The sequence below is a fragment of the Megalobrama amblycephala genome, linkage group LG5 (assembly GCF_018812025.1).
Source record: "Megalobrama amblycephala isolate DHTTF-2021 linkage group LG5, ASM1881202v1, whole genome shotgun sequence".
Lineage (NCBI taxonomy): Eukaryota > Metazoa > Chordata > Actinopteri > Cypriniformes > Xenocyprididae > Megalobrama > Megalobrama amblycephala.
This window is the reverse complement of record NC_063048.1, coordinates 24,474,422-24,498,816: the sequence shown is the minus strand read 5'-3', so window position 1 is coordinate 24,498,816 and position 24,395 is coordinate 24,474,422. Positions and strand designations below refer to the sequence as shown.

Here is a 24,395-nt window from a genome sequence, read left to right as displayed (position 1 = left end):
AACAAGCAACAAAGCTTTGAACCTCCAGGCTTTTCCATTTTAGAACTAGCTAATTTAGCGCCATGGGACATCAGCCACCCCGAGCTATTGAAACTGGAGACAGAAAGAAGAACTGATGCATGAAGGGAAAAACCTGTGCTATATTGTGTCGGTATAGATTTTTAATGTACCCAAGAATAGTAATACATACAGCCTCTTAATTTAACTAAACTTATGGTAGCAAACGTGTGCATTTATGCATTAAATAACAGCATTTTGTTCCAAGATATTTGGATTTGTACACAGTAGAGGGCGCCAGTTGCTTTATTTACTGCACTTGTTTGAATGAACATCAATAAGAGATGTACAATTTGACCTATTTGTATCTAAATCTGATTCAATGCAAATGACTAATCATGACTTACAGGACTACTAATGGGTAACATATTTTCCCCTCCTTTTCTACAAGTGGCCCAAGAAATTCATCAATTTGTACCGTTTTAGCAAAATTGTGAATCTCTCGTCAGTGTTTCGTTCGTTCGATTGTAAGTTTTTAAATGAATCTTATAAGTGAACGACTTGTTCTCGTGTATATTAATATTTTTCACGTGTGAATTATGAATCTGCATAAAGTCTAAGGTTAGTTTCAGTTGTGCATGACTCGGTGTTTTTCTTTCTTTCTTTCTTTCTTTCTTTCTTTCTTTCTTTCGGAATCGATTCACTCATTACATGTCACCTACTGGCATAAATAATAACTGATGAAAATGAACTAATTTCGGTCGTGAATATTCGTTTTTTTTTATCGATTCACTCATAACACATCACCTACTGTCATAAAAATATCCATTGGACGAACCAGTTCAGGAATCGGAGTGAATTTTGGTAAACGGTTTCAAAAGATTCGAATCACTGGGATGAATCGATATCCCCACCCTGTTCATGCAGGGGCCGATTCGGTACCAAATAAGGACATGAGCTCGAGCGCTTGAAGTGACGTCAGTGAGATGGACGGAGGAATAAGGAGTCTTTCGCTCAGAGGCGGGAGCAAAGGTACAGTCAGGAGGTGTAGAATGAGAATTAACGGTAATGTAGACCGTAATATCGTTACATAACCCTTCACTGAATGCGCCGTTCGTCTGTTCATCCGCGTTAATCCGTTATTCCACACAGAAAACACTTGTGGCGTTCGTCAGAGCGAGATAACTTGGACACATTTCTGTTTCTCGAGATGAGGAGAACTAAGTTCATTTTATCGAGTTACTAGAAGAAAATACTCTTCCTTATAGCGTATATGCTTCTGTCCTTGTATCTATGTCTAGTGGCGACGACCCGCTGACGCGGTTTCCACCACAACGCCAGGGAAGAGAAAAGAGAGGAATCAAGAGCACCAGAATCACTCCATTTGGTTTTCCGAGCCGAAGGTAAAGAATATTTCCACAGATATCTTATCCACGAGCCTCTGCAGACATGGAGGCGGCGAGTTTGGCACACGGGGTCGCGAGCCCGCGCGAGGGCATGATCAAGAACGTGAGCCTGGAGTCGCTCCAGCTGTGCGAGAGAGACGGTAAGAAACAGCTGGAACCACAGAGAGAGTGACTGTAAACTTGACAGTTTCATCTACGCCTGTTTCCCATCTTTAAGGAAAGTGTATATTTTGTCCATGTTTATTCATGTATTGAACGCTTAAAATACTGTAGTAATATGGGATTATACATTGATGCAGAAAAAATCGCTTGTCACATCCATGAAAAGCGGAATAGTGAGACATGGCAGGCTGCCTTTGTGTGTGCTGGCAGTGGTATCTCAGAGTGAAATCTCTGTGAGGGTTTCGTTTCAGCACCATGGACACTACCCTCTTGCAGTCAGCTACCTTTTCCCATTTAATCTCGTTTTATTATCAGTCAGTCATGCTGAAACCATGAAACCGGTATTGTGAACATGTAGAGAAAATAATATTTAAAAAATAGTATAAATATCATATCCCTAAACAATTTAAGAATGAGGGTTTTTAGTCTTACTTCATACATTAACACATTCTTGTTCTCGTTCTTCTACAAATGACTTAATGATTTTAGACTTAATGGCAGAAGGTAAAGTCATGTGCTTAAGACACATATTGGGAGGAACCTGCTGTGGCTTTCAAAGGTATAGATGCCTGATGTAGAGGCTTACACAAGGATACAGTATTTGCCTGTCATCTGATCCCTGCCTCTACATCTCCATCTCATTTTGTTTGTGTGGGATTGCAAGCTTATAAATGTAAATCCATTTTAACTGAAGGAAGCATTTTTGTCTTTTTCATAAGCGTTACAATCATCAGTGTTTCAATAATGAGCGCGAGTTCGAAAATGCCAAAATGTGTCAATCCTCTAAGAATGACTGAAGCAACAACCTGCAGATACGCAATTTGGCAACCTTCAGAAGAATGCAGTGTTCCTCTAAGGGTAGCACAATGACTCACCAGGTTTTTGAGAGGGAGGCAATGTTTTTATCTTCCCTGCATGAATGTATTCGAATCAGGATTAATTAGCCTGAATGGATTGCTGTGCTGCTCTTATCTCTTTTGAGTTACCATCAGCGCTTGTTTTATTTTGTTTAAATGCAACAAACTGAGGGAGTGCATAATGCATTGTGTTTTTGAGGTACTGACTGAACTCTCTCATTAGTTAACATGAGTTTGTTTCTCAAAAACATTCCCTTTAAACATCAGCCAGACTGCTCACCTGTTCAGGTGTCCTAACCAAACACCGCTGTATCGGATTTTAGGCATCCTTATTTAAGATCTTTACAAGATGATGTTTTGCATATTTTAAAATTGAAAATTATGCTATAAAAAAGATTTTAGCTTGCACATGTATTCAGATGATGTTTGAAACTGCTAGCGCTGCCTAATGCTAACCCATCAGCTGAGTGCTCGGTGTCAATATCTAAATCAGATTAGCTAGAAACCAGAATCTGTTCCGTGCAGGACTTTGAACTAGTGATCAACCGATATTGATTTTTTTAGAACTGAAACCGATAATTTGTGTTTATGTGCCCGATAACCGATATGCAGAACCGATATTTATTACTGTTATACTTCTGTTTTTGACATGATTGCAACACCACTGAACTGAACAAACCATTTTATTTATAACAATCACTCCCTTCTTGCATAGAAAACAAAACAAATCTTATTTATACACCAATAAATAGAGGGGTCTGAAAGTGCAAAAAATAAAGAAGTGCACTGTTACTAAACTAAAATACTTCATTTTAAACTACAGTTTTAGTAGATTTGTAAGCTGTTTAATAGGCTAAAGAGTGAAGAATAATTCGCTGGATAATGTTTAATAACTGAATAATATTCTCTGTATATATAGGAATATAACAAACAAAACATATTTTATTGCATTTTTTTCTCAATGGTATATCAGAATTATTAATACTGTTTTTTAGCACTGTTTATCTATGCATTTACACAGAACTATACTCAAACTGCGATCGCTCGCGGAGATAATAAATAATTAATTTCCATAGAGTTGTGTTTACTTGGATGTTTATTAGTGAATTAATGGTTATATAGTAAATGTTTATATAATTACTGTGTTTTAAACAAGTAAATCTTGTTAAAAGTTTCTGAGCATCAACATGCTGAGTAAACAGCAAAATGCAGACGACTTCATGAGACTAATGATGAGCATAGACAACAGAGAGAGAATTAAATTCAGCGCTTTTATTTCCAACATGTGCTCATTCATGGCTGTATTATTTAATTCATGCAAAGTTACTTTATTGGGACAGGACTTGACGGATTATCTTACGTGAATCCGTGAGCTTGTCTCTATTTCTTAGAGACAAGCTGCATAAACTAGCTACATTTCAGGCATTTATGTAACACATCTAATTTGTGCATTAATGGCTGTTATGTTAAATAAAGTTTATTAATTACAGCAAAGCAGGTAAGTATACATTACCTGTGCATGCCGTTGTCTCGTCTCCCCTCAGATTCGCTGTAATGGCGATCCTGCGCGCATTTCTCAAAACACCCACAAGATGGCAGCGTTTATCGGTAAATCCGATATTACAAAACCGATATCCGATTATGGTAAAATGCTTAAATATTGGGGAAAATATCGGTAAATCGATATATCGGTCGATCTCTACATTGAACATCCCAGTTAGAGGTGACTGGTAAACTGTAAACTTCACTATTGTGTCCTTGAGCAAGGGATATGAGTATATGGGATGCATTGTATGTGCAATATGAGGCCTAGGCTAGGATGTCTGGATGAGTGAAATATAAGAGAATTAACAAATTAACTGGCTAAAAAGAAAAGAAACATCACATTCCCAGTTAAAGAAAAACATTTGTATGGAAAACATTGATACGGAATTACAGACATGCTTAATTAATAGAGAGACTGCTTGTAAAATCATCTCTAATTAAATTCAAAGATTTCATTCTGTATGATTAAGTGCTGTAATGATTATATGTTGCTTGAGGCTTATCTTGAGTTCATTTTCCCTACCCTAGAGAAGCTGTGGGCTCATAAACTAGAAAACAGCAGCCTACAGTACCATTATATTATGTGCTTGTGTTGTCTTTATTGCTAGTGGAGAGAAACAGATTATGTTCTGAGCAAATTTTGCCACACATATTTGGAACTAGGATCCAAGGGATTCATGTAGAATATGTTGGGTTTTTTTTTCTTTTTACTAATAAAATAGCATACAACATCCTTAATCGTTGACCGGCAGGCTTTTATGTGAATTGTTTGGATGGTTTGCTTTGGATGTAAAATTAATATCCTTTCAGGTTAAATTATTTAGTGTAGATCAGAGGTTTTCAATCCCACTCTTCATCTTTATTGAACTCTTGATTGTGTTCCTCATTCCTAAACAATGTGTGCAGTGTGGCAGGGAGCATCCTGCTGAAAAAGGTCACTCCCACCAGGCAGCACCACTGTCATGAAGGGGGCTACCTGGTCTGCAACAATGTTTAGGTAGGTGGTACGTGTCAAATTGATGTTCACATGAATGGCCGGACCTGGACCCAGCAATGACTTGCCTTAAAGGGACTTTGGTGCAATGCACTGTGTGTTGTGACACATTCCTCCCATTACCATCATTAAAATCTTGTGGGACTTGTGCCACAGTAGACCTTCTGTTGGCTTGGACCAGACGGGATAGTCTTTGTTGCCCTCATGCATTGATGAGTCTTGAGCACCTAACACCCAGTTGCTGAAATTCTCACCACTGTAGACAAGGAGCAACCCACAAGCCTTGCCGTTTCAGAGATACTCTGACCCAATCGTCGCTCAAGGGTGTGTTTCCCGAAAGCATCATTAATCAACTATGGTCGTGAGTCTCATTGAACTCTATTGGTAACGATGGAACTTGCAACCATAGTTCGCTTTGGGAAACGCACCCCAGATCTTTAGTCCTGCCCTTTTCTCCTGCATCCAACATAATAGGCTTGTTCGAGATGAACTACACTAGCCTGACATCAGTTGCTTTGGTGGCACATGTAATCGTAAGGTGGCTGCAGTGCCGATCAAAGTCTGACAAATTTTTTTGTAACCAGAATGCATTGCTTTTGTCAGGTGGCAGCTGATCTTTGATGAAGTTGAACTGTTGTTTACGAGAACTGATTGGTTGCTTACCATTGGCTTGGGCTTGTTATGAGATGATCAACGTTATTTGCTTCACCTGTGGCTGGTCATAATGTTTTGGCTCATCAGTGTGTGTGTGTGTGTGTGTGTGTGTGTGTGTGTGTGTGTGTGTGTGTGTGTGTGTGTGTGTGTGTGTGTGTGTGTGTGTGTGTGTGTATATATAATTGGGAATAAATTAGCCTGGGACTAAACTGTTAAAAATATGAATTTGCTGCCGTGCACAGCTTGTTGATCTGCAAATTACAAATGTGTTTATTGTTTGTGTGTATTAATATGCAGTTCAGTGTGCATTTTGGAGTGGGTCCAAAGCTCATTAAACAAACTGTAAACCCTGATAAGCTAGCATTCTGCCACAATAGCTTGAAGCTGCAATCTCGCTCTGCATTGAAGCTTATACAGGAGAAAAGGCTTGTTTTTATTCACAAGGTCCACTACTCTTTTGTAGTCACATGATGCAGTGCTGTTTGCCCACATAAAGACCTCACTGTAGTTTTCGATTTGTGAGTGTGTGGTATTTCCTAGGTTAGATTTGCAGTCTGTACAGTTACGTTTCTGTTTCGCTTTGTTATGTAACACTGCAGTTTTCTGGGTAAGCTGCTCACACAAGCTGCTCTCCTGATGAATATTCTTGGGTTTTTAGGTGTTTGTGAAAGGAGATATTGATGTGCATTGGTGATTTATTTGATATTTCCGATGTTGTAGTACTGTAGGTTCTTTTGTGTATGGATGTCTTAGATTATGGTACCATGGGAGGCTTTTAGCCCTGATTGCAGTCAGATATAGAACCAGACGCTATATATATATATATATATATATATATATATATATATATATATATATATATATATATACATACACATATATACACACACACATACACTTCTGTTCAAAGTTTGTGATCTGAAATATTTTTTGTTTTTAGTTTTTCATTTTTTTTTAAATGTTAATAGAAAATTTTACTTGAAATGCATCTTTTGTAACAAATGTCTTTACTGTCACTTTTGATCAATTTAATCTATGCTGAATAAAAGTATTAATCTTACTTGACATGTTTTAATGGTAGTGCTAGTGCATGATATATAAAATGTTTTATCTGTCAGCTTTTCAGAAGAAAAAAAAAAAGATATTTTTCTAAAAAAAAAGAAAAAAAAAAAAACCTAAAATCTTTCTATTTGAATAATATTGTCACATATGGGTGAGTACAAACTCTAAACGAAGGAGAATATCTAAACACAAGCTGTCTTTATTAAATCCAAAGGAGAAAAAGGCAAACACAACCACTTTACATCGACGAGACAGGACAAAGAACTGAACAGAACAGGTTGTATATATACCAGAATAAACGAGGGAACTAATGAGTTAAATAATCAACAACAGATGAACTGAATGAGACTTGCATATACGTGGGAACTCGGTTAACTTAGAATGACATGAACAAACACAGCATAATCCTAACAGATATAAAAAGTTTATTTTAACTGCTAGAGACTTTTGTTTACGATCTTACAAGACCAAAACTTGAGTGCTGATCACTGTGTATGTAAAGGTTCGGCCAATCTTCCTCTTTAAATTATGGTACATTGATTAATGGCCTTGATTTGTTTCCATAGAAACTGCAGTCTTTGTTAAAGCATGTCGAAAGACCTGTGGGTGTGTTTTGAAGCTGGCATTTTAGAAGAGAGATGCATTCTGCTGGTATTGTACTTGTTTTTAGGTACAAACAAGTTTGGAGTTATTGATGCAAAGGAGTTATTTTAACCACTGTTTGACCAACACTTCAGCAAGATTATATTAACATTTGCTGAAAATACAGTCGTTTGTTTATGCTGAACGTATGACACATCTAACCAGTTTCAAAGCGTGAAGGAAAGCAGATTCTGTAGTGAGAAGATGTCTGATCAACACACATCTGTTGTTTGTGTAAGTGAGGCTGTTGGCAGGGGTAGTTCTGACAGGGCCAGTGTTGTGGGAGGACTAGTATAGTGCAGGAACGTGTCTATTACTGAGCTGAATGTTGTAAGTCTTTTCACTGTTTTATTTGTGCATTTGTCTTCTTGAAAGACCCTTTCTCTTTTCCCTTTTTCTCTTAAAACTTGTTTTTAGGGTTACCTTTTTGATCATATTTGTTATTTCATATTGTATTATACATTGGTTTTAATATAATGATTTCACTCTGTATTTTGTAGTCTTTGTATTTTTACTTTATTCTTGTAACGCACTTTGAGATGCAACTTTTATTTTATTATTATAATTGTGACTTTATTTTCTTTAATTGCAAATTTATATCTCACAAATATGGCTTTTTATCGCACAATGTGACTTTATATCTTTAAATTTTGACTATTTCTCACAATTTAGATTTTTTGCTTATTTTGAACTATTTCTCATAATGGCAAATTTATATTTCACAATGTGACTATTTCACACAACTTTGAATTTCTTATTTTAGCTTTTATCTCACAATTAACTTTTCTACTTTTTACTTAAAGACAGAAACAGGCTTTCATATGATGTGCTGTGGTCATTTTCATAACATAAGCAGAGGTGCATGAAATAATACTACCATTCAGAAGTTTGAGGTTGGTAAGATTTTCTTAACGTTTTTTGAAAGAATCACTTATGCTCACCAAGGCTGTATATATTTGATTCAAAAATCAGTAAAAGCATCATTACTCCAGTCTTCAGTGTCACATGATCCTTCAGAAATAATTCTAATATGCTGATTTGCTGAAGAAACATTTATTATATTATTAATGTTGAAAACAGTTGTGCTGCTTGTGATACAATGTGATAATTTTTTTTGATGAATAGAAATTTCAAAAGAACAATTAAAACAGAATTTTTTTTGTAACATTATAAATGTCTTTACTGTCACTTTTAAACAATTTAATGTGCCCTTGCTGAATAGACGTAATAATTTCGTTAAAAAAATCTTACCGTTCCCAGCTTTTTTTAGTGTTCAGTACTTAATATAATGAAAGTGCATCTCCCCATGAATCATGCAGTAAACCGGATAATTTGTGAGGATTATACCCTTTAAGTTCATATTAAGAGTAATTTCTTTCCAGAGGAATATGTCAGCAGTAGTAAAGAAATAAGTTTAGGAGAGAAAGAGGTCAGTGTTTAGTTGACAGCAGACTGAGGGTGCTTATTGTACAGTGAAGCTTTAAATTGATCCCATTCATGGTTTTGAGGGGCGGATCTATGTTCACTGTGGTTTGTTTAGTGTGTGTGTGTGTGTCATTGTGGATTCCCACATTCCTGTTGTGCATCTCTGGTTTCTAAGATAACACAGTGCCCACACTGTAGCCATACCAGTGCAACACAGCACATTTCTCACTCTGTGTGTGTGACTGTGTATGCGGGTCGGAGGGCAGTCATGTAGCAGTACTTATAGAGAAACACTACAATACAAAGGATTTCAGACAATATCCTTTCTTTCTGTCAGGTAAAGCTGAAGACACTGGAGTGGTAGGAATGGAGGAGTTACCTGTTGCTCGCAACATCAAGATCAGTAACATCACCTGTGACTCCTTTAAGATCTGCTGGGATATGGACCCTCACACCACCGAGAAGATCACACATTACTTCATTGACCTTAACAAGAAGGAGAACAAGAACTCTAACAAATTCAAACACAAGGTATTTTCAGAATGAATATATTCATAATAATTAATATTCTTTTTAAAAAATTACATTCATTGGCATTTCTCAACAATTTACAGTTTTACAGTTTTTAATAGTAGTTTTATAATGGCTTCATTTTATTTATTTATAAGGGAGGTACAGCATCAGTTGGCTCTGTTGTTCATCAAAACTTAAATTTTTTTAAAATTAACTAAATACGACTACATTTTAAATTCTTTCTTACTCTCTGTCTTTAGGATGTGCCTACGAAGCTTGTTGCTAAGGCGGTCCCATTGCCCATGACAGTGCGAGGCCATTGGTTCCTGAGTCCACGGACAGAATACACCGTTGCTGTGCAAACAGCTTCCAGACAGACCGATGGAGACTATGCCGTATCAGAATGGAGTGACATTGTCGAGTTTTGTACAGCAGGTTAATCATCTAAGCACACACTTAAATATAAAAGACAGTGTAATACAAGGCTAGTGTAATACAACACCAAAATAACTTGCTATGAGAGAAAAAAGATAAGAAAACAAAATGTTATGCTACTGCTCAGCTTTTTAGATAGATAACATTGTTCGACTAATGAAAATTGAGGATGAATAAAAATATTTCCCTTCATTTTTCTAGATTATTCCTCTGTGCATTTGACGCAGCTGTTGCAGAAGGCTGAAGTCATTGCTGGCAGGATGCTCAAGTTCTCCGTCTTTTACCGGAATCAGCATGAGGAATACTTCCAACACTGCAGGTGATTCAGGATTAAAAATACCTCAGTAAAAATGCTTAGAGGAGAAAGAGATGAGGTAATGTTGGTTGAGGATGACAATGACAATCTTTCTTTGCTTTTGAGATTCAGCTTGTCGCTAGGAAGCAAACAGCTCCCTCTTGTGGAATAATGTCCTCATTAATTGGCCACGTTTATGTTCTGTTTCTTGCAAACCACATTTTTAATTTTACTTACACTACCATTCAAAGGTTTGGGGTTTAAATTGATCAAAAGTGACAGTAAAGACATTTTCAATGTTATAAAAAGATTTCTATTTCAAATAAATACTGTTCTTTTTATTCATTAAAGAATCCACAAGAATATTAAGCAGCAAATCATTGATTATTAGAAATGTTTCTTGAGCACCAAAACTACATTTTTAACATATATTAATAGAAAACAGTTCTTTTTGCAATATTTGACAATATTACTGCTTTTACTGTGTTTGTGATCAAACATTTGCAGCCAAAATCTTACGACCCCAAACCTTTAAACAGTTTAATGAAAATATGAAAAGTAATTAAGGATATTGAGAAATGTCTCTCTTTCTCTCACAGAGATGTTCTTGGCGGCCGAATGATGCCCTCAGTAAAGGATAACAGCGGTAGTCACGGTTCACCTCTCAGCGGTAAACTGGAGGGGATCTTCTTCAGCTGCAACACAGAGTTTAACACGGGTCAGCCCCCGCAGGATTCCCCGTACGGCCGCGTCCGCTTTCAGGTGCCCGCCGAGATTCTGTTCACCCCTGACACGCGCCTCTACTTCGGGGACTTCTACTGCATGTATACTGCCTATCATTACGTTATCCTTGTCCTGGCTCCTCGGGGCTCGAGCGGAGACCTTTACTGCAGCGATCGCCTCCCGGAGCTGGATGTGACGAACAACCGCTTTCTGACACGTGTGTGCGGGGAGGATGGGCGGGTGGTGTTTCAGCACGCGCAGGATGTGATTCTGGAGCTGATTTATACTGATCCGGTGTCGCTGGCACAGGGGACTGTCTCTCAGATCAGCGGCCACCAGTTGATGAGCTTGTCAACCGTCAACGCCAAGAAAGACCCCAGCTGCAAGACCTGCAACATAAGCGTTGGCCGCTAACTTTGGCGCACACTCACTCACAGACCCAATTGTGCATAGGCTATAACAAGGTGAAGACCTCATGAACAAATAAGACCCCTCAAAATGGTACAGATGAACTCCAAGAAAAATGGCCCCACAATCCTCTATATATGTCCATGTGGCACTCAAACCCCTTGGAGGCTTCCCAGAATCTTCGCTTAGGCTAGAAAATTCTGTGCTTGTTTAACTGAGCATTCTAAAAGAATACATGTAAATTAAAAATACATTATTGTGCAACAAAGATAAAAAAAAACAATCAAATAAAAAAAAGAAGAGTAAGACAAAAAACAGATTCAAGGGGGGAAATGCATATCAAGACAAAAAAAAAAAAAAAGAAAAGAGAGAGAGAGAGAGCAAGAGTAAAAGCTACTTTTTCCAAAAACTTAAATCCCACTGTGAATCTTTCAGATGTGTTCTTGGTGCTTTTTCTGCTCGATATTTAGACCCCAGCCCTGTTTATCCGCAAACCATTTGTGACCTTTTTTTAACACACAACGTCTTGTTCAGTTTCCTCTGAGGCCATCAAACCGCCCGTGTTTCTTATGTCAGACTTGTACTGCATGAAGTCTGATCCTTTAAGCATATACAGTACATGCCATCTCAGCCTTTAAACTTCTATATGGGGATTTTCTTCTCTTAGACCAATCATTTCCCCTTTGGCCACTTAGGCCCACTCTATTCACCCTTGACATGCGCCTCTGAGGAATTCTACTGCATGTACAGTACAGTATACTACCTATCATTACATTATCCAGATGGAGCTGCTTTAAGAGTTTTACGCCAACCAATCCTTTAAGCACCTACATGCCACCTCAGCCTTTAAACCCTCTATTTTACACTTAGTCTTTTCATTTTCTACTCCGATCGCAGTTGTCCTTTAACCTTTCTTACTCACTAAAACATTGTATTTCCATGTTTCATTGTTATGTTTTGTTTTTAGAGAATGTGTGGTGCAGTAGTAATGGTGTATGTTGATTCTTGATAGAACATCAAGCAGTTAGTAGAATTAATTTAGTCTAAAACATATCCTAAACAAATCCATTGCTGGACACAACTAGGTCCAGGTTCTTGAGGGTTTGCACTGTCCTATTAGAGGCCCTCTGGTGGTGAAAAAGATCACAGATGCATGCCTAAGATTTTGTGCTGTACTGTATCTGAACTTGTTACTTGTTCCTTAAGCTTCAAAAGCCACAATTTTATTTTCATTTCTGAAAACTATTAGCTGCCAGTATCCTAAAACCTGTGGTCAACATGTAGCTTTTGCTCAAAACAAAATATTTTTTTATATTTTCCCCCACTATAAACAGTTCTACACTCTTTATTCTCATACACTACTGTTCAAAAGTTTGGGGTTAATATGATTTTTTTAATGTTTCTGAAAGAAGTCTCCTTACCAAGCATTTATTTGATGTAAAATATTTTTAAATGTATTTTATTCCTGTGATGGCAAAGCTGAATTTTCAGCACCATTACTCCAGTCTTTAGTCAGATCCTTTAGAAATCATTCTAATAATGTCATTATTATCACAGTTGTGCTGCTTAATATTTTTGTGGAAATGGTGATGCATTTTTTTCAGGATTCCTTGATAAATGGAAAGTTCAAAAGAACAGCATTTATTTGAAATAAAACTCTTTTGTAACATTATAAATGTCTTTACTCTCACTTTTGGTCAGTTTAATAAAAGTATTAATTTCTTAATGTTAATTACTACACCCAAACTTTTAAACCGTAGCAGTGGGGGGGAAAATCCAGTGAGTTCTGATTAGTTCTCTGGGAGTGTGTGTGTTGGCATGTTTTGTTTATAAATGTGTATGTAAGTGTGTGAGCTGATTAGACTAGAGTGTGCTGTGTGTCAGCTGGAGATGCGAGTGTTTGACTGATAAGAAGCTCCCATTTACTTAGCTCAAGAATTTGTCTTTTGGCAGAGGAAGTCTGTCCTACCTCTGTGAACTTCAATAGAGAAGAAGGGATGAAAATAAAAACACTGACTTTTTTGGATCAACTTACTCTAATCTTACTCTGTAGAAAACAATAGTTCAAACTTTGGACTCATGCACAGGTCAAGCGACTCATGCACCCAAATCAAGTTCTTGCTGTGTGAATGTGCCTCAAACTGACAGACATGTTCAGTAAATATTTTTGTTTTTCTTGTTGCCATGTTTATGAAAACCAAAATGTGACTGTTCAATAAAGATCATCCTTCAGAATGAGACTATACTGTGTGTTTATGTGTACCCACCAATCTTTGAGATCATTTTTCTTCAACAATCAATTTTTTCCCAATCATCCATGCATTTTTATACTTTAGTTTAAGCTTTACATATTTATAGAGTTTATAGATTTTTACTACTTTTGTCTAGCTGTCCAAATATATACTTGCAGGTATGTTGTACAAAGCAATATATACATAAAATAAACAAAAAATTCAAAGAATTATATTAAATCAATATTCTGGTTAATGCACAACAAATATATAAAATGACCAAAACCTTCATCTGAATATTCTTTTTCAAAAATTCTCCTGATCTTCACAAAGAGAAAAAAAATGAAATTGTTCATATTGCAGTTTTTTTTCAACTGCTTACACACATTTTCAAAACTTTGCCTTTTTTTTTTTCAAAACTTTACACACAAATCCAAGAAATTAAGCACTGCATTCAAAATATCGCAAACACATCTCAAAAGCAAATATTTGTCTTACGTTGCAAACACCTTTGCCATAATATTCTATTTTTGGATATACACAGTTATTAAAAACCTAAAGCTCCTCTTTCATGATTGTGTGACAAGTAAGGATTTTGTGTGTAAGCATTTGAAAAAAACAATACGTACCAAGGGAAAAGTCTGTTATTTCCCCTTTCTCTCAGCCCTCTTGAGATATTCCCCTTTTTCCCTATTGGTGAATAATAAATTAGCAGGAGGAGCGTGAAACAAGACAAAATAATTTTGTCTTTCTATTGTAAACAAGAAAATCGTTAGGTGTGCACCTGTGCAGAAGCTACTCAATTTAATGTCATTAAATAAGAACAAGAGGAAGCGTCCAACCAACCAAAAACGCAACATACACGCTATGTAAGTAAATGCGTTCTTATTATTTTTAATGTCACTCTTTTACTCATAAAACAATATAATCTTAAGTAAAGTAGCCTTGTATGTAAATTTGGCTCTTTGTCAAATCATCTATAAACTGAAAGTATGTTGAAGCTCGCTAACCTACAGAAGCTCGCTTTAAATTAATAATTCAGATAACCTTTTAACATATCCAAAACCCCTGTCCATACAACACCTTTGTTATTGTCACGCGCTCGGCTAGCTAGAACTGATGCAATACAAGTAGGCGGTCGCCTACATCAAGCACGTTAATTGGAGTGAAGAGACTTTTGTTTTTGCTTTTGTATCTTTGAGGGAATCAAAACAGCAGATTTTCTTGTCGACAATACACAGATGGACAGGCAGTTATTAAAACGGTTCACGTGCTTGTCAAGAGTTGATTTCGTCCAAGGTTTACAAATGTACAGTATAGAATCTCTAAACCTGAATAGGTACCATTAATTGCTTTAACAGAATGAAATACTATTGGGTTTAATTCTGAGGTGTGTAATGATGCTTTCTTCTTTGCCACAGGTTTATGGGTGATGGCGAATGTCATACTATGCATCTTTCTCTCTGTGGCTTGTGAGTTTACAAAAGCTTATTTTTTTCTTTCTTTCTTTACTATAAGATGCAAATATTAAGATAAATTCCAAAGACCTTAGAAGTCATGACGACATTTTATATTAGGCTACCAAAGACTTTCTAATACTTTTAAGGGACTTTGCTTTAACTCATCACAATAAGTTAGCTAAACAGTTTTCAACATTTTGTATGTTATACAAGATTCAACTAATTTTTGAAGTGAGTTGTTGACTTATATAGGTTGATTGTACTTAATAAAAATGTAAGTCAGCAACTTTTTTACAGTGTGTTAATGAATTGCTTGATATAGATTGCTAAAGTTAAGTTGCTAAAGAGGATGTTTTGTTTTATACATTTTTGCAATATTACTTGAAAATGTCTTTACTAACTGATAAAACACTATTTATTAGGTGCACTGAAAGGAATAATATTAATATACATCATCTGTGCACGAGGTAGGGCCTTAAAAACATCAGCCAATCGTTTACGCGATCATCGCATAAACGATTGGCCCTCTGGCTTGTCAATCACTGCCGTGACATTCCTTGCGAGAGACGTGCGCGGATTGGCCCTCTGGCTTGTCAATCACTGCCATGACGTTCCTTGTGAGAGACGAGCGCGGCTGCGCTCTCCAGTAACTTTCCACACTCCACAGGCGCCGCATGCAATGTTTTTGTCAGGAGTAACAACTGCAGATTATGAGTTACCTGCGGTGAGTCCGACATAATGAATCCAAAAAACACGACACAGCGAATGCCGGTGGTAAACACTCGTGTTCCAATACTTGTGCACGAATTTTGGGAGGCGTTCCCTCGAAAGGAAGGGGGGGTTGTTCTTACGCATGCGCTCATTTCAAAAACTCAGTAACAGTCTTTGGTTTCTCAGTCGACGAAAAGATCCTCTTTATCACCTTTAACTGTCTCCCCCTTTTTGAACATATGTGAAAATGCACTATCCACACTGAAATGATTGTAATTCATGAATTATTTGGATGTTACAGACCTATTTTACTAAATAATTTGGACTCTAAAATTGCTATAAAATCAATAATCATCATTTATTCAACATTAAGCATATAGGCGGAGTGTGTGTAAGGCTGGGGAAGGCCCTTTTTTGGGTGAACTATCCCTTTAAAGGGATTGTTCACCCAAAAATGAAAATTTGATGTTTATCTGCTTACCCCTCAGGCATCAAGATGTAGGTGACTTTGTTTCTTCAGTAGAACACAAATGATGATTTTTAACTCCAACCGTTGCCGTCTGTCAGTCGTATAATGCGTCAATAGGAACTTCGTCTATAAGTATTTATATTATTTTTTACCTCTAAAACACCACTATGTCCAACTGCCTTGCACATCCGGTTGGTGAGGTCTGAACGCGCTCTGACAACAGAAGTGATGTCTCGCACACACTGGATGCTCAAAGCAGTTGGACATAGTGGTGTATTAGATGTAAAAAATTATATAAATACTGTTCGGTTTCTCGCACAAGCCGATCGTTTCGTGTCTTAGGACATCAATGTGTCATCACGAGCCGCAGGGTTTAATTTGGATTTGTCTGTGCATGTTTTTTTTACTCTTATAGACGAAGTTCCCATTGACGTGCATTATACGGCTGACAGACGGCAACGGTTGAAGCTAAAAATCATCATTTGTGTTCTACTGAAGAAACAAAGTCACCTACATCTTGGATGCTCTGGGGGAAAGCAGATAAACATCAAATTTTCATTTTTGGGTAAACTATCCCTTTAAAGTATAATTTCCATGGTAAAGCAAAGTCCAATTTCAAAACGGTTTTCACAGGATGAAGTTTGAGTATTTAAGCTTTGAATAGTACCTAATTTATGATGATTACTAAAATATGTGTTAGGAAAAAAATAAAAAAAGCTCTAGTGGGACTCAGATTATATTAATGTTGTGTGATTTAATTGGCACAGAGCTTAAAACACAAATGTAAATATTTTTCAGTATTAATTTCAGAGAAGCTGGTCGTGGTGCTGGCCCATCAAGGTGACACTCAGCTTGGTAGTTCAGTCACTCTTCCCTGCCAGGACAGTAAGCACCGAGATATATCAGCAGATCTTCTGGACATCCAGTGGTTCACTGGAGAACATCTGGTTGTGCGATTTCAGCGTGGCAGAATCACCCAGGGCAGCAGATATATCAACAGAACATATCTTTCTGCAGAAGGCCTCAGGAACGGAGATTTCTCTCTTTCTATTCCTCGTACAGAGTTCAGTGACAGCGGCCGATACAGATATGTGCTGACTCAAGAGGGACAGGAAGTGGCTCTTGGAGAGGTTGACCTTGAGGTGAAAGGTTAACCTGATGAAGTGTCATAATGCTTTTCTCAAAGTATATTTCATAATCATTTCTCATACTTGCACTTTCCATCTTTTTTTTAGTCCCCAGATCTCAAAGTGCTCTGTTTGTTGAGTCAGGACAGAGGGTCATTTTATCTTGTTTCGGCTATGGTGATTGGTCAGGCTCAGAGGCTGCATTTGTGCAATGGAAGAGATGGACTCAGGTGGTGCTTCAGTGGAAATCTGGATCTCTGTATGTGGATCCAGTGTTTGAGGGCAGAGTGTCAGTTCCAAAGGACAGAATCATCCATGGCGACATGTCTCTTATTTTCAATGACACTCAGCCTAGAAGATCAGGGCTACTACGTGTGCTTCTTTAAGAAAAATGATGACATCAGACCCTCTACAATCATAAATCTTACTGTCACAGGTAAATATTGCTCAAGTGCTACCTGAAGCATTTATTTTAAAGACATTAACCCCTTTCACACAGATTTCCTTAATTTTTTGTGGTGGAAATTTACCTGTAAAATTGCATCCCTATTAAAGAAAAAAAGGTGCAAAAAAAGTGATATCACCTGATATTGTCCATTTTAAACCTAAGAGTAGATTTACCTCACCTAAACATAGAAATCACTCTGTGGAGACATTTTGTTGCCTAGTTGAAGAAGCCAGTGAGAAAACCACTAGGGTACAAAAACTTAATCTGAGCCCAGGAGAGAAGAAGGCATTAAAGTCTCTACGGTCAGATTCTACCATAACAATTAAGCATTCGGATAAGGGTGGAGCGAAAATAATCATGGATACAGAGAAATAAAAAACAGAATGCAAGAGACAACTGCTGGATAATGTATTTTATACTATAACTATTTATACTATTCAATTTTTTACAGCCTGGAGTAAGTAAAACAGAGTATTTATTCAGTAAAAAGACTGTCTTGTTTAGTTTTATTCTTGTTCAGTTTAATTTTTTGTCTCTGTTAGCCTGTTCTAGTTAAAGGTGCCCTAGATTCAAAAATTTAATTTACCTAGGCATAGTTAAATAACAAGAGTTCAGAACATGGAAAAGACATACAGTGAGTCTCAAACTCCATTGTTTCCTCCTTCTTATATAAATCTCATTTGTTTAAAAGACCTCCGAAGAACAGGCGAATCTCAACATAACACCGACTGTTACGTAACAGTTGGGGTGTACGCCCCTAATATTTGCATATGCCAGCCCATGTTCCCAACAATATGAAAGGCATTAGACAAGGGCAGAACGTCTGGATCTGCACAGCTGAATCAACAGACTAGGTAAGCAAGCAAGGACAATAGCAAAAAATGGCAGATGGAGCAATAATAACTGACATGATTCATGATAACATGATATTTTTAGTGATATTTGTAAATTGTCATTAAAATGTTTCGTTAACATGTTGCTAATGTACTGTTAAATGTGGTTAAAGTTACCATCGTTTCTTACTGTATTCACGGAGACAAGAGCCGTCGCTATTTTCATTTTTAAACACTTGCAGTCTGTATAATGCATAAACACAACTTCATTCTTTATAAATCTCTCCAACAGTGTAGCATTAGCCGTTAGCCACGGAACACAGCCTCAAACTCATTCAGAATCAATGTAAACATCCAAATAAATACCATACTTATGCGATTAGACATGCTGCATGACGAACACTTTGTAAAGATCCATTTTGAGGGTTATATTAGCTGTTTGAACTTTTTTTATGTTGTTTAAGGCAAGCACGAGCTCTTGGGGCGTGGAGCACGAGATTTAAAGGGCCACACACCCTGAATCGGCTCATTTTTAATTATGCCCCAAAATAGGCAGTTAAAAAAATGAATTTAAAAAAATCTATGGGGTATTTTGAGCTGAAACTTCACAGACACATTCAGGGGACACCTTAGACTTATATTACATCTTTTAAAAAAAAGTTCTAGGGCACCTTTAAAGATCAGTTGTCATGGTTTCTGTTTGGTGTCTCACCTGTTTCCTGACTGTTCTGTTAATGACATTCCCTCTGTGTATTGAAGCCTTCAGTATTCTCAGTTCTGTTCCCTGTTATCGTTTATGGTGAAGATGTAGTGGTTTTGCGTTCTCTGTTCATTAAAGTTTATTCTGCGTCACGCATTATACTTGGGATTTAAAATACACGCAGCCTTGACAACTTTGAAAATTGATTGGATAAAAAAATGATTAGATTATCAAAAGGCCTCCCACTTTCTTTTATCACACTTTCTGGTTCATCTTCATACGTTGGTCTCCCTCAACATCCCATAACTTACAACATCTCCATGCTTATCATTCAAAATCTAACCCTTACATGAATGACATTTAACCTCTGTTTGGCTGTGACCTGCTTGAAATCTTCAGTTTGTCCCCTTACATTCTAAATAAGCAGTTAAAGGGTTAGTTCACTGAAAAATGACATTTCTGTCAGTAATTAACGTTACTCACCCTCATGTCATTCCAAACCCATGACATTTGTTCATCTTTGGAAAACAAATTAAGATGTTTTTGATGAAATCTGAGAGGTTTTTTTTATCCCTTATAAAAAGCAATGTAATTACCACATTTTAAATCCAGAAAAGTAGTAAAAACATTGTTAAAATAGTCCATGTGACTACAGTGGTTCAACCTTAATGTTATGAAGTGACAAGAATACTTTTTGTGTGCAAAAACAAAACAAAAATAATTACTTTTTTCAACAATTTTGTCTCTTTGTCAGTCTCCTAAGCTGTTTACGTTGTATATACAGTGCAGGTTTCCGTGTTCGATGTCAGAACACCGACACTGTATTGGCAGACGCTGTTCACGTGAGCAGCACGATGCATGCATGTGATGGCCAATAATGAGTCACATTGCTTATTTTAACAATGTCTTTGCTACTTTTCTGGACCTTGAATGTGGTAACTACTAGGGGTGCAACGGTTCTCGGTAAAAAATCGAACCGTACGGTTCTCCACTTACGGTTCGGTACGCACTTGCACCGCGGTCCATCTCGAATGACGACGCATCTATTGGTTAATATGGTTTGTTTAAAATAGCAACGTGGAAAACAGACAGACAGAGTTCAGATAACGTATGTTTCAGGCGATGGATGCGCAAAACGTTACAACAACGATAATCAAAAAGCGTGGACAAAACAGTCACTCTAATGTCCAGTCATTTACGCCGTCATCACCCGGGTGTTGATAGCGCGCGAGCGCAGGTGAGACATGAGAAGCACACGTCGCTATCTGTGTTTAAACTAAACTCATTTAAGACTTGCTGACTTAAACCTTCAAGAATAAGACGCGAAAGAGAACTCGCACGCGCTGTGAGAAGATTTGTGTGTGCGTTCATCCGAAGCGCGCACACGCTTATTTCAGTCAGCGCGCAAATACTGAGTTCTCTTTCATGTCTTGCGCTTCAGCGGACAAATTCATACAAAAATTATGTCTGCATGCCTGTCTTGGCGAGTATCCTAGCAAACATAGTCGGTTATGTCTTAAGTGAACGTATATTAAACGAGAAAGACAGCGCATGTGTAACAGTGTACTGGATCGTGCATGTCTAATAGGGAAAAAAAACTATTCCTGCGCTTAATGTTAAATCAAACAACAAATAACAAAGAAATCACTCACTGCTCTTGACTGAATCGTTTTTGTAACTTCAATAATGATAAATCTTTATTTATTTTATACAGTAAAGATAATATGCAGTGTTATTTTATATTAATTTATCAATTTTCTGTACATGAAAACTACTTAGATACCTGAAAAAAACTGAAAAGCACTGTTTATTTTATTTGAATATTTGCTTTATTGTACTTCTTTGTGATGTTGCTTGTAGTTTGATTGTTTGTTCTTATTTTCTTTATTTTTATTTGACAGTAGTCCTATTTTCCCTAAACATAGCACATACCGAACCGTACTGAAACCGTGACCCTAAAACCGTGATACGAACCGAACCGTGAGCGATTTGAACCGTTGCACCCCTAGTAACTACGTTACTTTCAATGGGGGAATAAAAAAAACCCTCGGATTTCATCAAAAATGTCTTATTTTGTGTTCCAAAGATGAATGAAGGTTTCACATCAGGCTTACTGATGTGGAACGACATGAGGGTGAGTAATTAATGACAGAAATTTCATTTTTGGGTGAACTAACCTTTTAACATAGGAACAATTACTTTGTCCTCATCCCCTTATCCCTCCGTCAAAAGTATCATATATTGAGTAGCAATAAAAGTAGAGAGTCTGCTTTCAGTACATAGAATAAAAATTATGATTTGCAATTTTGCACACATATATTTGTATATATGTCAAAAACAAAATGTATCAATCATGAATGAAAGTTGTGTAAGGAAATCTCTGTAATCTCTAACATGTAATTTAAAAACAAAATCATGTATAAGTGACATTAATTGAAAAAATATTTCTCTTACACTTTTCAACATTGTTATTTTAGTATTTAATATTTTGTATTAGCTTTTATTTTTATATTTTCAATTTTAGTTTAAGTTTTTGTGCTTTTGTCATTTTCATAAATTTCTATTTTATTTTTATTTCAGTTTTAGTCATTTTAGTGTTTCAGTGTAAACTTATTTTTGTTTTAGTTTTTTATCTAATATTTAGATTATTGTATTTCAGCTTTATTTCAAATATCGAAAAAGCTTTTTAATAGTTTTAGATAACAGCAACCATACTGCTGTAATTGATATTCTGTTTTGTTTCCTTGAGTAACCTCGTTTCAGTTTCCAGAGTTATGTTTGTTTCTATAATTACCGATTATCCCCAGCTGTGTCTCGTCTAGTTCTCAGTGTATTTTTACTCCCGGCTTGGTTATTTCCTTTGTCGGTTATTGTGTAGTGTGCTATATTCTTCTGAGTGTTATTCTCTGTGTTCATTAAAGACTTTTGGATTTGGTTTTGTGTCAACTGCATATAAAGCATTGTTTAGCAAATACTGCACTTATGCGTTCACTTTGTTATAAAATAATCTTGTTAGTGAATTTATACTTAATAAAATTCCTTCTCTTCCTGTCAGAGCAAATGTCCAGAGTAAACATAACGTCTGGGTCACAGTTTCAACTCCCACTTCCCAATGAGTCTCCAGTGATGCTGAGCTTTCTGCCAGATGGTGAGAACTACACTGTTCCTGTATGTGAAGTAGAGAAACGTCAGTTAACATGTGCCAGGCATTACTGTAACCGCACACTGCTACAAAACAACTCTCTCATCCTAAGAAATATTACATTAGCTGACTCTGGCACATTCATTGTGAGTGAAAAAGGCACTAGCAGGACCAGAAATGTGGTGAATGTTCATCTCTGCAGAGTTGGTATGTTGAAGAACAAGACAGAGTACAGTATCTTGATTTTTACTAAATCTGGCTTCTGTATCTCACCGAATATTGCCTTTTTCTTTTTGAAGGACCTGGACCTGGGAAGGTCACTTTTGATGGACCTTTAAGTCCATTAGCAGCTGCAGCATTGGGGGGAAGTCTGTTGTTTCTTGTAGTAACTTCAGCATATTCTGGATATGTGTGTCATAAACAACGACAGATAAACAGAATCCCAGAACATGGGACAGAAAAAAACAGGGAAAAGGGAGCAGAGAAAGAGTCAGAAATGCAGCCTCTGCAGTTTATAGAAGTCATCACTCAAGGCTCTGTCAGCTCCAAAAAAAGTGCAGTCATATAGTTTTCTTCTCTCAAATATGTTATTTAAAATCAGTGTTTCATAATGAAATGTCTAAACAAATTAAAAACAGTGTCTATATAAATATATATTGCTATACAATGTAAGTGTACACTTTTTTAAGTAATTTTTATTCTTAGAAGGTACACAAATGATCTGTTGTAGTGCTTTCTACAATATAGTATAAATATTTTATCTACTTTATAGATACCGTTGTCATGTATAAGGTTTTATGAAATACCAGGATGTAGCCTGTAATATGGTGCAATGGTTTGGCAGCTTTAAAACTGAAAAGATTATAATAACAGCAAACTTTCGCTAGAGGTTGCCAGATGAATTGTTTCATTTTTTTTTTACTTTGTCTTTGAACTACTGTTTTATTAGCTGAATTATCCTGAAATATTACATTAAAAAACATCAGTAAATTTAGCTTTGTATTGCAGCACCTATAATGTTACTATTATAGCATTCACCATTTGTCATGTTTGCTAAATGAATGTACATGTTTATTCTCTATTGTGCCCTATAAGCACATTCTTCTTCTAATTATTATTTGGACATATAACTTCTCACATATTTTATATGTGAAATGACTGATGATACAGTATATATAATGTATATATAGTATGTAATGTAATCTGTACTGAACTGTCATTGATGTTGTGTTGTAATTTTGACATAATGCAATATTCACTGCATTGTTCTCATTAAACCTTAAAGCACTGAAAAGGCAAATTATGCTACAGACAAGATTTGACTGATAGCAATATTTTAAGACAGAAGTTAAAAAAAATCAGTATATGACTGGATTGATTTCTCGTGATTTTAAAAGATTTTGTGTAGATCATATTTGTCTAGTAAATTATGGATAATGGATTGACTGTAATAAATTAATGGTATTTTGCTTTTCTAGTGGTTGTTTATGAGATGAGCCTTGACAACTTTGAACATTGATTGGATAAAAAAATGATTAGATTATCAAAAGGCCTCCCATTTTTTTTTATCATACATGTACACTTTCTGGTTCATCTTCATACGTTGGTCTCCCTCAACATCCCATAACTTACAACATCTCCATGCTTATCATTCAAAATCTAACCCTTACATGAATGACATTTAACCTCTGTTTGGCTGTGACCTGCTTGAAATCTTCAGTTTGTCCCCTTACATTCTAAATAAGCAGTTAAAGGGTAAGTTCACTGAAAAATGACATTTCTGTCAGTAATTAACATTACTCACCCTCATGTCATTCCAAACCCATGACATTTGTTCATCTTTGGAAAACAAATTAAGATGTTTTTGATGAAATCTGAGAGTTTTTTTTTTTTTTTGTATCCCTTACAGAAAGCAATGTAGCCTAATTACCACATTCAAAGTCCAGAAAAGTAGTAAAAACATTGTTAAAATAGTCCATGTGACTACAGTGCTTCAACCTTAATGTTATGAAGTGACAAGAATACTTTTTGTGTGCAAAAACCAAACAAAAATAATTACTTTTTCAACAATTTTGTCTCTTTGTCAGTCTCCTAAGCTGTTTACGTTGTACATACAGTGCAGGTTTCCGTGTTCGATGTCAACAATAATAAACTAA

At 36.4% G+C, this 24,395-nt stretch overlaps 2 protein-coding genes across 7 annotated transcripts; both read left to right on the top strand.

Moving 5' to 3' along the window:
• Nucleotides 1–884: 884 nt before the first annotated feature.
• Nucleotides 885–11,492, top strand: phyhipla (phytanoyl-CoA 2-hydroxylase interacting protein-like a). Of its 5 annotated transcripts, none has more exons than XM_048191434.1 (6): nt 885–1,029; nt 1,299–1,543; nt 9,082–9,275; nt 9,518–9,692; nt 9,894–10,011; nt 10,587–11,492. In XM_048191434.1, exons 2-6 carry the CDS (start codon nt 1,447–1,449, stop codon nt 11,122–11,124), a joined length of 1,122 nt encoding a protein of 373 aa, XP_048047391.1. In that variant the 5' UTR covers nt 885–1,029; nt 1,299–1,446; the 3' UTR covers nt 11,125–11,492. The 5 variants fall into 5 exon arrangements, with proteins under 5 accessions (XP_048047391.1, XP_048047393.1, XP_048047396.1 ...); XM_048191436.1 differs by having other exon boundaries at nt 987–1,062; XM_048191439.1 differs by lacking the exons at nt 885–1,029; nt 1,299–1,543 and adding an exon at nt 6,582–7,208.
• A 2,610-nt stretch (nt 11,493–14,102) lies between these two features.
• LOC125268851 lies at nt 14,103–23,981 on the top strand. 2 transcript variants are annotated; one of them, XM_048191431.1, is made up of 6 exons: nt 14,103–14,218; nt 14,771–14,821; nt 16,788–17,131; nt 17,225–17,552; nt 22,153–22,446; nt 22,539–23,981. In XM_048191431.1, the coding sequence occupies exons 2-6, from the start codon at nt 14,782–14,784 to the stop codon at nt 22,805–22,807; spliced, it is 1,275 nt and encodes a 424-aa protein (XP_048047388.1). In that variant the 5' UTR covers nt 14,103–14,218; nt 14,771–14,781; the 3' UTR covers nt 22,808–23,981. The 2 variants fall into 2 exon arrangements, with proteins under 2 accessions (XP_048047388.1, XP_048047389.1); XM_048191432.1 differs by lacking the exon at nt 14,103–14,218 and adding an exon at nt 14,538–14,688.
• Nucleotides 23,982–24,395: the final 414 nt, after the last annotated feature.